The following is a 12304-nucleotide window of genomic DNA, read 5'->3' as shown; positions in this document are numbered from 1 at the left end:
CTCCCCTCCCCCCACTGGCCAGGACTGGCCTCACCCCTCCCCAGCCCCAGAATCTCAAAACCTCAGAACCAAGAAGTCACGATCTCAAAATCACAAGTGCCCTCTAGCCGCGAGCTCTGGACTTCTGGAAAGAAACTGAGAATCCATCTTGAAATCCCAAGAGCATGCACTAAGAAATGTGGGTTTCTGTAGACCCCCTGTATAGGTCCAGCTGGGGTGGGGGGCAGCTCATACCTGCCTATGAGCTGCGTAGACCCACGGGCCCCACAGCTTTCTCTCTCTGGCCCTCATCGTAACTCCTGAATGTCCCAATTTTTCAGACAGGACACTGAGGCTCAGAGCTGTGCCCATCGACTGGTTAAAGGGAGTCAGAGTCAGAGCCAAGATTCAGCCCTTGGCAGTCTGACCCAGTGCCCAGGCACAGACTCTCAGACTTCCTGCCATAGAGGGCCCCAGGCCCAGAACAGGAGGCAGAAGGACTGAGCACACCTCACAGGCCGGTCCCTATGGGTCTGCCTCCCAGCATGGTCATGGTCTCCAGGACGGGTTCAGTGTGGAGCCCGTGGTAACAGCGGGAGAGGGAGAGTAGAGATTGGAGCAAGGACAGAGGGCGCTTGGCTCACCCCCCCCAGCCCGCCTCCTCCCTACTTCCAATGGCCAGGCTGCTGAGTCACTCACCCACCCAGGTGAGCCCAGGTGAGCCCTCCCGCCTAGAGCTTGTCTCTGCTTCACAGCTAGAAAATGCTGCCAAGAATCTCAGAATCATAACACTCAGGATCTCGTCATGAGGGGAGAACTAACAGTTCCTGAGCCCTTACTATGTGCCAAGTCCCTTAGCACTATTCCATGGATGCAAAGGATAATCCTCTGGGCTAAGGGAACACTGCCCTGTTACACCGTTGCAGCGGAGTCCGTAAGTGCTTTCCCGGCTCCCAGAGCCAGCCTCAGGGGGAAGGCCTCTGGGCTGTGCTCGCATCTTCCACAAGCCAGCTCCTGGGAGGCCCCTCGGCCTCACAGGACTGAAAGAACCTGGTGGGTCCTCTGGTCTGACATCACCAGGGCCCCCAGCCCCTAGCATAGGTTTCCCAGCACAGGGGGATGGGTGCTCATTTCCATCTGTCTCCAAGGTCCCAGCTATGCCCTCGACTGGGACAGCCCCCTCCCCAGGCCCACTCTCCCTGCAGGCCTGGCTCTCAAGCCTTCTGCCGACTGCCCTCCTTGGGGGCTGCTTCATCCCAATTTCTAGTCAGCAATCCTAGCAGCAGCCAGACCTGGAAGCCAGACTCGTCCCCAAGGGACCCATTGGCACTTAAGTCCCTGCCCCACTAGGCCTGGCTCAGCCTCCCTTACCCTCTACCCACCTCAGGGGGCTGGGGCATTTGCTGAAAGTCCCTGGCAAACTCCCTGTGTGCCTCTACTGCCCTTCAGGGGGCTCCACAACTGACTGCACTGACTGCTACGTGAATGAATAAATGAGAGACAAAAGAATATGGAGAGAAGTGAAGGCAGGAGAGGGGCGGGTCTGAGTCACACTCTGCCCCGGGACCAGCTCCCAGGGGCTCGGCACCTCAGGGCCCTTGCCCACCTGTGCAGTGGGCCCCAGAGATGTCCGTGTGCTAATGCCAGCCCATGCGAACGTGTTATCTCCCACGGCGAAGGACTTGGCACTGTGATGAAGGACTCTGGGATGGGAAGAGTACCTGGGTTACCCAGGTGGGCCCAGGGGAACCCCAAAGGGCCTTAAAGAAGGAGGCAGGAGGGACAGAGAGACCGAATTTGAAGACACTGTGCCGCCAGCTTTATTTGTTCATTATTTTTTAAGAATTATTTTATTTGACCTTATTTTATTTATTTATTTATTTATTTATTTAAAGTTGACTAGAGAGGGACAGAGTGAAAGACAGAGAGAAAGTGAGAAAGCAAGCCACCAGGTCCGGGACTTGAACCGTGACCAGCAATGTGGGAGTCCAGAACCCTTAAGCACCACGCCACCTGCCAGCCCTGCCAGCTTTGTTTTTTGTTAGACTTTTTGCAATAGGGTGTGTGCGTTCACCAAGACAGAGACAGAGAGACATAAAGTGAGAAATCATCCCCCAGGTCTAGCACCACCAGTTTTGGATGGGGAGGAAGGGCCTGTGAACCAAGGGGTGCTGGCCTCTGGCAGAGCTGGAAAAGACAAGGACATGGGCTTTACTGAAGCCCCAGAAGGCACATGGCCCTGTTAGTGTCTGATTTTAACCCAGTGACTCCATTTCCAAGGAAGAAACCTGTGCTGGGGACCAGCAGCTGGCATAATGGTTACGTAGCTGACTCCCATGTATTGACCCTGGTTTGAGTACCAGACCCGGCAGTTTAAAACTCACGCCGCCGGGCGAGTGTGAGCATGTGTGCCTTAAATATCAAACAGATGGAGGAATGGAGGAGAAGGAATCGCAGGGTGGCCATTTCCCCAGGGGGTGATTTCTTGCTTACTGTCTCTCTGTCTTTGTCTCTCCAGCGAGCACATGCACCCTATAGCAAAAATGTTTCTAAAAATGAAAAGAAAAGAAGCCTGCACTGTTGTCAGCCACCAACATTCACTACAGCAGCACAGGAAACGGATATTCCACCCAGGCCAGCCTAGACCCCTGGGTCAGCTCAGGCTCGTCCCAGCCTGGGGCCTTCAGCTCTCCCTTCTCACCCTCTACCTGCCAGGGAGGGAATTAAGGCCTGGTGACTTCCCTGAGCCCCATGGGAAATAAACCAGCACAAGTGGGCCTCCCTGGCACCCCAACCTGCCAGCTGTGGGGAAAGGCCGTGTGTGTGTGCATGTGTGTGTATGTGTTTACATGTGTGTTAGGGGAGGGAAACCCAGAGCATTTTTTTTACCTAGGGGCAGGCTGGGTTTGGGCCCCTCCACACCACAGCTGTTCCCCTGTGGCCGCCAGGGCCAAGACCCTGCCTGCACACACTTCTGCCCTCATTGGCTCTGGGAGGAGGTTCTGGGCCTAGAAGGCTGAGGCTCAGCACAGAGCCCAGTGACTCACAGAGGAACCGGAATATGTGGCTCTGAGAAGAGCGGGCACTAATTGTTTCTTTTAATTTTGCCATGTGCGCTATCTGGGAGAGACAGCACGAGAGAGGGAAAGCAAGAAAGCACCTGCTTTGGGGGACAGCTCTGTAGCAATTCCTTTTCTTTCATTTTCCCTTTCAGGATCTGGGTACATCGACATGTGCACCGTCCAGTTGCTTCTCAAATCCTCAGGTCTAGAATGCAAACCGTGTAGTCGGCCATATGGGATCCAGCCGCCTTAACCATCACTCCCAGTAGAGCAGTGGTGAGGCTGGGTGGGAGGCCAGGCCTCCTAGCTACTCGTGGGACTTCCTTGTGCGTCCCAGGACACCCCTGGTAAACTCACAGTTCCTGGAGCGGCCGCCCCTCCAGTGACTCAGACCCCCTGCCAGTCACGGGCGGGGGCTCCCTTGCTGCTCAGAGCCCAGCAGCTGGCAGTTTTCCTCTGCATCCGTCCACCCCTGGAATGCCCCAGAGGCCCTGGGAGCTGAGAAGCGGAAGGGGGGAATCAACTCCCATGGGGAGGGGGGGCGCCAGCTCTAATAGGTCCCTACATCCCAGGGGACCTGGGGCCCTCGTTTCAGGGCCTGCCAGCAAGGCGCCAGGCTGCCTGGGCACAAATCCCAGTAAGTACGCCTGGGTCGCAAGCCTTTCTGGGAACTGCGGGCTCCCCCTTCCCCGGCGGGCCACTGCCATCCCCGCCAACCCTGCTCAGTGGGAACTCTGTGGGGCCGCTGGAGCGCCTGGGAGTCAGGGTACCTGGAGCCCAGTTCCACACTCAGGCCCGCGGCTGCAAGCAGACCTCTGCCAGCTCTGGGCTCGTTTTCTATCTGGATGTTGGAGCTGTGGCAGTGCCCACTTGGCTGGAGGGTCGGATGGAAGGGACAGGGCTGCCTTGGGTGGCATGTGCTCCTTGTCTCAGGAGATACACAGGATGGCACTGGGTGGGTGTCATGGTGGCTGCAGAGAAGACCTCGTGGGATATGGCACTGTCATCTGCCTCACTGAAATTCTGTGGTGGTTCCACACACCTAGACTTGAACCAGCTGATGTGATCTACAGAGGGGGCCAGCGCAGCCCCCAACCCCAGTCCACACCCACTCCCCGCCCTAAGCAACCCTCACACGTGGCTCAGCCAGGGAGCTGTGGCAGCTCTGGGTTCACTTTGAATGCAGAGTCCGGCTCTGGGGAAGCCCTCTGGGCTGCAGGAAAAATCCTCCACCCCGTCACCTTGGTCCAGCTCAAACTAACATCGTCTCCTCTCCAGATTGTCCCAGCGTTCTCCTGAGTGGCCTCTGCCTCCAGCCCCGCTCCTGCAGTTGACCCCCACTGGCCTGCCAGAGCTCACGATCCCAGGAGGTGCACAGGCTGGAGCTTGGTGGGTTCACGGTGGCTGCAGGAAAGACCCCGGTGGGATGTGGCATGGTCTGAGTCAGATCAGGGCACTGTGCTACAGAGAACCTTCCAGTGCCTGCCCCTTCCCACCTTGGGTAAAGGCTGACTTCCTGTTGGCTAGCCTCGTCCTAACCCCTCCCCTCCCGTACCTCTCTGACCTCTGATCTCCTACTCCGTTCCATCCACACGGTCCTCCTGACCATTTCTCAAACCCCTCAGGACCTCTGCGCTCGCTGTTCCTCTGCCGGCAAAGCTCTTCCCCTTGGACGCCCACCCGACTTGCCCCTTCACTTCCTCCAGGTCTCTGCATAAACATCATCTCTCAGACAGGCCTTCCAGATCTCCTGATGGGAAACAGTACCCTATTCTGTCACATCCTCTCCTCCCGTGCTGTCCAGCCCCTGCGTTCCCTGATGCGCAGCATCTCCGTTTACAGACAGGTCCCCTCGCTGTCTGGAAGTATCAGGGCACCTTGGTTTTGCTTGAGGCTGCATCTCCAGGCCTAGAGGGCACCTGGGATGTCTAGACACTCAGTGAGAATTTGTTTCTTCTTGTTTGCTATAGGGCATGTGCACTCACCAGAGGAAGAGAGAGAGAGAGACAAAGAGAGAGAGAGAAAGTGAGAAGGCACCCCCCCAGTGAGGATGGCCACGCTACAATCTCTTCTCCATTCTCCTCCTGGGATTTGGGGCATGCGTATATATGCACCCAGCATGTTTCTCAAGCCACGGGGCCTGGGACTCAAACCGCACAGTTGACCATGTGGGATCCAGTTGCCTCAACCTCCACATCACCTGCTGGCCCACTCAGTGACAGGTTTTTTTTTTGTTTGTTTTTAAATTTTTAAAATAATTATTTACTTAGTTTTATTTATTTGTTTATTTTTAGCTTGACCAGAGAGAGAGTGTGAAAGTGAGAAAGTAAGCCACCAGGTCCTGGACTTGAACCGCAGTCAGTCACGTGGGAGTCCAGCAATTTAACCACCATGCCATCTGCTGGACCCGAGAATTTATTAAACAGACAGATGTACTGCTCTGTCAAGGGCCACCCAAGTCTCTCGTTGAAACAAACCACCTCACTGCAGCCCCCATGTTCTCGCCCTCCTCCTAGCCTCTGCTCTTGAGAGCTGTCCCCTAAAGTCCCCTCCTCTCTTTCAGTTTGCAAGGCCAAGCTCAGGTAGCGCCTCCTCCGAAGCCCCCAGCTAGTCCCGCAATAGCCTAAGCTCCTTCCGGTCCGCTTCTGGATTCTAAACTCTCAATGTCTCAATGTCTCGGCTCCCAGGCAGCCAAGGGGGTGCCTTCACCCCACTGCGCGGTGGCACGTGGAGCCTGAGTGCTCACGGATGGCAGGGAGGGAAGCAGGAGGGCCCAGGCCCTATGCTGCGAGAGGAGGCTGGGACAGGATGAGCAGCAGCCTCCCAGCCTCCAAACCCAGCTGGTCCCAGAACGGGAGGCGGGAGAATGTCCGACTCAGCTCTGGTTCATCCTCCAACCACTTTGCCCTGGGATGGACTCATCCTGGACAGACGTCCCCAGCAGCCCAGAGCCCTTAGGAAGGAACAGGGTGGGGTGGGGGAGGGATAGGGAATACACAGGGGAAAGGGACGGCCCTTCTGCCTGTCCTCCCCCAGACGCCCTCCTTCTGCCGGGTGACAAGACATTTAATTATAGATATTTGGTACCGCTCAGAATTCCGAATGTCCTAATCACCTCACCCCCTCCCCCAGAACCAGTTTCCATGGAAAATCACAGCAAAGAGCCGAAGAGGGGAATGAGTGAACCCGAACCTCCACCCCCACAGGGTCCCCGCCAAGGGGAGGCAGAGAGAAGCAGGGCGGCAGATGAGTTGCAACCCAGGCCTTCCTCAGCAAGGCTGGGAGCTGGCTGGGAAGGTGGGGGTCAGGGGGACAAGGCCAGGGTGCTGGTGTGCGGGCCTGGCTCTGGCCAGCCTGGCTGTGTGACCTTAGACCCAGCACACTCCCATTCTGGCTCTCAAAGTTCTCCCCACTCCAATCCCAGGCCTTGGTAAATTAAAGAATCTCCGTGAGTGTTCAGGCTGTTGGGGATGTGCAGGCGACATCCCCAGCTGTCCCCTCTACTAAGACGGCAGGCCAGTTCCACATCGCCGCCAAGACACTGATCTGCTAGGACTCGAGGAATCTAGCAATCTGCGAGGGTCAGTCTGTGTGGGAGGATGCCCGTGGCGTCCACAATGGACGTGCAGACACCCACTGACTGGCAGGCGGCAAGCGCTTTAATAAACGTCAGCCGCTGTTCCTGCTGTCCCAGTGTGCAAGGTTCGGAGTTCATCCACCCATGACTCTAAGACACGGTCACTTCTCACTGCTGGGCTACAGTTGTCCCATGTGTCAGGGTAGCAGGAACGTGGGATGCAGACGGCTGGGCAACAAGACTGTGCCTTAAAGCCTGGTATGAAGGGCTGCTGACCAGCTGGACTACCGTGGCCTAGGAGGAAGTAAAAAGGGGCGTGGGGGGCAGCAGGGAGGCCAGACAGCTCTGCCTCCTCATCAGACCACAGAAGCAGGCAGGAGGCATAGGATGAATGACCAGGGAGCTGTTCCTCCTTCCCTGCATCCCCAGGTCCTCCCAGCCATGGCAGAGAGCTGTTGTCCCTGCCCCCTACCATATCTCTGGCTCCTCTGCATCTCTAGACCACCCACAGGCTAGGAGTCCTTCCTGCAGAGGCTCGAAGACTGGGCAGCCTAACGTCCCACCGTATAGACAGGAAAACCAAGGGCCAAAGACAACTCATCCAGGCCTCAGAGCGAGTCAGAGGCCTGGCCAGTCCTGGCATCCAGGCCTCCTGCCTCCCAACCACGGGGATAATGCCATGGCAGGGTGGATATGGGCTCTGGGCTGGGAGAGACCAAGTGAGAGACTCCCCAAAGCCTGGGGCCGGGCGTGGGCCCCCCAGCTCCATGGCCTCTCTGATCAGTTCCTGACTGGGTGCACAGTGGTCTCGCCCCACAAGCACAGCATGACAACTCTCTTCCTTCTTCTTCTGGAGCCCACACCACACCACCTCCACCCACGCCCCAGGGAGCTGACTGGAGCCCCAGGCCCCAAACAAGGGAACATTGTCTCCTCAAGGGAGGCCAGCAGGAGGGGGTGGGCAGCTGCTCCCCATCTTCTTGGAGCCAGAAGGAAGGGGAGTGCAGAGGGTTCTGGGCTAGCCAATGGAAGAACTTACAGGCTTTACAAAGGGGTGGGAAACAGGGTCAGAGTCTCTTCTGAGCCTGCTGAAGCCCACCAGGGTGTACTGAGGCCCTAGAGAGCCCCCCTATGTTCAGAAGCCGCACAGACGGGGGCGGGGAGGAGCAGCCCAGTTGGGTTGCTGAGAAGCAGATGGAGCAGCAGAGCCTGTTTCTCCCTGTCTCCGACCTCCAGGGAGGGAATAGTCACACCACCCACTCACCTCCAAGCGGCCTCCAGGCAGAGATGTTTACCCCATTGCACAGAAGGGAAAAGTGAGGCAAAGATGTGACAGATTTGGGCCACAGAGACCTAGAGCCAAGGCTCAAACACTGCCCTTCTAATTACAGATGTAGCCGTTCTCTCCCCTAAGGAGTTGGGAACACCAAAGTGGGCCTGGAGTGGACAAAGGCTTGGAGGCCAGAGAAAGGCCCTGTTTTGGGCAGGAGAAGCACCCCAGCATGAAGTGGGAACACGAAGGGAGGTGGGGCAGAAGCTAGTTCTGCAAAACTGCCACCTCCTCTCTGGGTCCCAAGGCCTCCTCTTAGGAGCACCCTGTCCCAAGTCCTTCGGTTTACCTTGGCCTTCTCCTCCAGGTGAGCATTCCCAGAAGGGATCAGTCGTGGGAAAGGGGGCCAGGGAGAGGTCCCCTGGCAGGAGCTGCCCTCCCCTCCCCGACCCACCAAAGACAGAACTGGCCCTGGGGTCTAGGGGCACCTGAGTTGCCCTAACAGGGTCCCAGAAGGAATGACAGTTCCCAAGTTCCCCTCCTTGCTCCCTGTCAGCTGGCTCTCTGCAGCCTCCATGAGAACTGCCCAAGCCAGGGTGGAGAAAGAGACAAGGGGACAGAAACAAAGAGAAGGAGAGTTCAGAAGGGCCGCGAGAACCCGGGGAATAGGGAGTGACCAAATTAGTCCAGGGGTTGGGCTCTCCTGGCTCCTCAGAGTCAGGCACCACAGCGGGAGTGCAGGCTGCAGTGGGAATAATTTCCGAGCCGGCCGGAACCCAGAGCCTAGAATCAGGCTGCCAATCAGATGCCAGACTGCCTGGGACCTGTCTGATCCCACAGATGAGAGGTAGAAGGGGGGGGCCTGGGGATAGTGAGCCCCCAGGGTCCAGTGGGGGCAGGGAGGGCATCTGAGAGTCACCAAGAAGGGGGTAGGATGGGGAGAAGATGCAAGTAGGCAGGACAGGCCCCCCCACCCCCCGGCCTCAAAGAGGCCTGTGGCGGCCAGAACCACTCTTGACCTCTCAGAGCCCCTCGCCATTCAGCCTCAGTGGCCCTTCCCTGCCTCTGCTCTCCCTAGAACTCTCTACCCCCACTGGCCTCATCATCACGAGGCTCCGGCAGAACTCAGGCCCAAGAGTGCCTCAACTCAAACCCAGACCCCCAAATCTGCAGAACCAGCACACGGAAACAGGCACCACCTTGTCCACAGCAATCCTCCCAGCTTTACAGATGGGAGGGTAAAGTCCCAGAGAAAAGGCCAGCATCACAGCAAAGACCGCGAGGGACAGACCCCTGAGCCCCTCTTCTGCTCACCTCCTCCACTACGTGATGCTTGGCACCTCCCCAATTCTCCCAGGCCCGGGAGCAGACCCACACTTTGACCTGCTACAAGAAAGCCAGGCTAGGGCAACTAGTCCATGTCCGCTGTGGACTCCGGGACCCACACACCCTACCCAGGGCAGAGAAGTTCGGAGAAAGGACTGAGCTGAACTAGGTGCCACCACCCGCCTGCCTGCTGTGCATTTGCTACAGGGAACCACATGGAATCTTGAAAACCAGTCCCCAAGAAACAGCCAAAGAAGAGATAATGCTTTGTAATTAACACCCTTGACACCTTAGAACAGACAAGGACATTAGGACCAGCATAAGCTGACTCCTTGACAGAGCACTGTGTCATTAACACTCACAACTGCCTGGGCACTGCCCTTGGGCTTGGGCACCTGCCTAATGAACGCATGTGAAAGGCTCCTGGGCAGATAGTGCCCGTGCCCTCCTCTGACCCCACTGCCAGTGCCCCCCACCAAGGACTCACCACCTGTGGCTTGCAGCATTTGCTGGCTGGGGTAGGCTCATCTGGAGCTCGGGCTGCCTCTGGGCGCTTGGCCTCAGTGGAGGGTGGTGCGACTGAGGTCAAGCAGGGCATGTCCACAGGCCCTGGGACAGGGACCTCACCCGAGCGAAGAGTCAGCATGTACTGCTTGGTGACGTCCTCGAGTGACGGTGCCTGCAATGTGGGGTGGCCTCGGGCAGGGAAGCCCATGGGCTCCGGTACAGTCACAGGTGGGCCCATGGAGGCCGGCGGCTCAGGCACCACAATGGGCATGAAGGTGGCGGGCACGCTGGCATGGCGAACATGTTTGGAGGAGGGCCGGGCCCCAGAAGGGCTCCCAGCCTGGTCCTGACTGCCCTCCTCTCTACGAAGCTCCTGGTGACTGCTCCGGGCTGGGCGCTTCTTGGATCCTCGGCGGATGAGCCTTGGGGACAGAACATTCGCCAGCTTGGGGTCGAGGTGGAAGTCGCGACGGGCAGCAGAGGCTGGTGGGGCCTCAGGCAGGACCCTCTCTGACTGTGCCCGGCCCCTGGCAGGACTAGGCTCTTCTGGCTCTGGCCTCTGCTCGGCAAGAATGGGTTCACTGCTGGATGGAGGCAGCATGGGCTCGACCTCTCTAATGGGCTCCCCTCCGGGGCCCTCAAATCCAGAATCAGCCAGCTCCCCACGGCGGCTGGGGTCACTCAGAGACTTCTTCTTGGGGGCCTTGCCAGCAGCCCTATCATCCTCCACACGCCTCAAGGCACCAGGTCCCTGAACGATGCTCTGAATTACCTCCTGGTAACCCTTGCTCTCTTCGCTGCCCACAGACCAGTCACTGTGGCCACTGGTCAAGCCCTCATCCATGGCTGGGGTTGCTGGAAGCCCTGACTTAGGGCTCAAGGAGCCCAGGAGGTTGCTGTCCACAGAGAACCCAGAGGGCTCCTCAGAGGTAGCAGCCCGGTGGCGCTGGGGAATTGGGTCACTCAGGGACCTGTAGGCCTCACCTGCCTCCCCATTGCTCAGTTCAATCCCACCAAGGCCTGAAGGTGGGACTTTGCGCCGCCTGCGGAGGGCACCTGGTGTGGGAGGCGTCTCAGGGGACACCAGGGTCCACCCACCCAGACTGTCCTCAGTCCCGGGTCCATGATGATTTGTCTGGGCTGAGGACAAGGAAAGGGGTCGCCACACCCCGGTTGTACTCAGGCCACAAAAGGCTGCAACGGGAGGCTCAGGGTCTGCTCCGATGCCCTCATCTGTCAGGCTGGACTCAGGGCCCGAGAGCTCCTCCTGGGACCGCTGTCCACAGGTCAAGTGTCCTGCCCAGTCAGGGCTTCCAGGGGGGACATCATTTCCATCCTCCTGCTGGGCTCCCATGCGCTGAATCTTCTCGAAAACTTGGCGGGCCTCCTGCACATACTGATCTTGGACAACCAGGGGCAGTGGGTCCTCCTCAGCGCCAGGGCCTGCCAACAGGAGCTCAGAGGAGCTGGGCTTCAGGGCGCTGGCACGGGCAAGGCGGCGGGGCACGGGCTTCTCAGAGCAGGTAAAAGACTTTGCCCTCCGCAGGGTGGCAGTCAAGTCCTTCAGTGTAGGGCGGATGCCAGGTGATGCTGGGGCTGGGGCAGGCATGGGTCCGAGTTTCCCCATCGGGCCACCTGCAGATGGGGAGTCTCTGCCATCTAAGGGGCTGCTCCCAGGGTCCCCAGGGCTCCCACCTGGCTTGCGGACTCTAAGCTCTGAAAGGTCTGAGCGCAGGAAACTGAGCAGCGTCAGGGTCTCCGAAGCAATATCTGGATTCGACAGGGACTTCCGCTGTCGGCTCTTGTCAGGCTCCAGTCCTCCATCCCTCAAAGCTCTGGTGGCGCCCACAGGTCCCTTGGCCCTGGTTCGAGATTGGGGCCGTAGGAGCCCTTCCCCGGCTCCAAAGCTGGGAGAGCGGTACATGCCCCAGCCCCCAGAACGGCTAGACCACAGGTCCTCATCCTTGAGGGTCTCCGTGCTGGAATAGCGACTGCTGCCGCGGGAGCCTGCCGGGCTGGCCAGGTATGCCGGAAAGCTCACCTTGGCCACACGGAAAGCTCCTCCCACAGTGTCAGACACAGGCCGCAGTCCCTCCTGGGGGCCTGGGACGCAGGGCGGGGAGCCAGTACCCAGTTCTCGAGGCCCCTCCTCGCTAGGGACTCTTGGAGATGTTGGGGGCTCAGGACTCCTGGCTCCTCCTGAAGAGTCCATGCTGCCCAGGTTTAACCCATCACTGTCCAGCCTGCAGTCTTGATCCAAAAGGGAGCTTCCAGGCCTGAGCCTTGGCCTCCCTCCCTGGCGGTGGCCGCCCTCACCGACTTGGTCCTCGTCACTGCCCGAGGAGTGGCCGCCGTGGAAGGCCGGCCTGGGAGCCCCAGGCGACGGCAGCGGGCCCTCCTCTTCCTCCTCGCTGGAGCTGGCAGCCTGCCTGTGGCTGACAGGATAGGAGGAGGCATTGGAGGAGGAGGAGGAGCAGGAGGCCCGGGCCCCGGCCTGCGGTTGGGAGAAGCTATGCCAAGAATGTAAACCATCCGCCGGACGCTGCGCCCGCTCCAGTGTCTGCTGCTGCCGGCGCCCCCGCC

General features: G+C 58.8%; 1 protein-coding gene across 1 annotated transcript in view; it reads right to left on the bottom strand.

Moving 5' to 3' along the window:
• Positions 1 to 12299, bottom strand: part of ARHGEF17 (Rho guanine nucleotide exchange factor 17) — a gene marked incomplete at its 5' end in the record, with an annotated part of 64185 nt that extends 51886 nt beyond the window's left edge. The window contains one exon of the mRNA XM_006141140.1: positions 9702 to 12299. Coding sequence (XP_006141202.1) covers positions 9702 to 12299 — 2598 coding nt within the window. The remainder of the gene's footprint in view (positions 1 to 9701) is intronic.
• Positions 12300 to 12304: the final 5 nt, after the last annotated feature.

Source organism: Tupaia chinensis, unplaced genomic scaffold (assembly GCF_000334495.1).
Source record: "Tupaia chinensis unplaced genomic scaffold, TupChi_1.0 Scaffold000047_1, whole genome shotgun sequence".
Lineage (NCBI taxonomy): Eukaryota > Metazoa > Chordata > Mammalia > Scandentia > Tupaiidae > Tupaia > Tupaia belangeri.
This window is presented reverse-complemented; position numbering and strand designations above follow the sequence as displayed.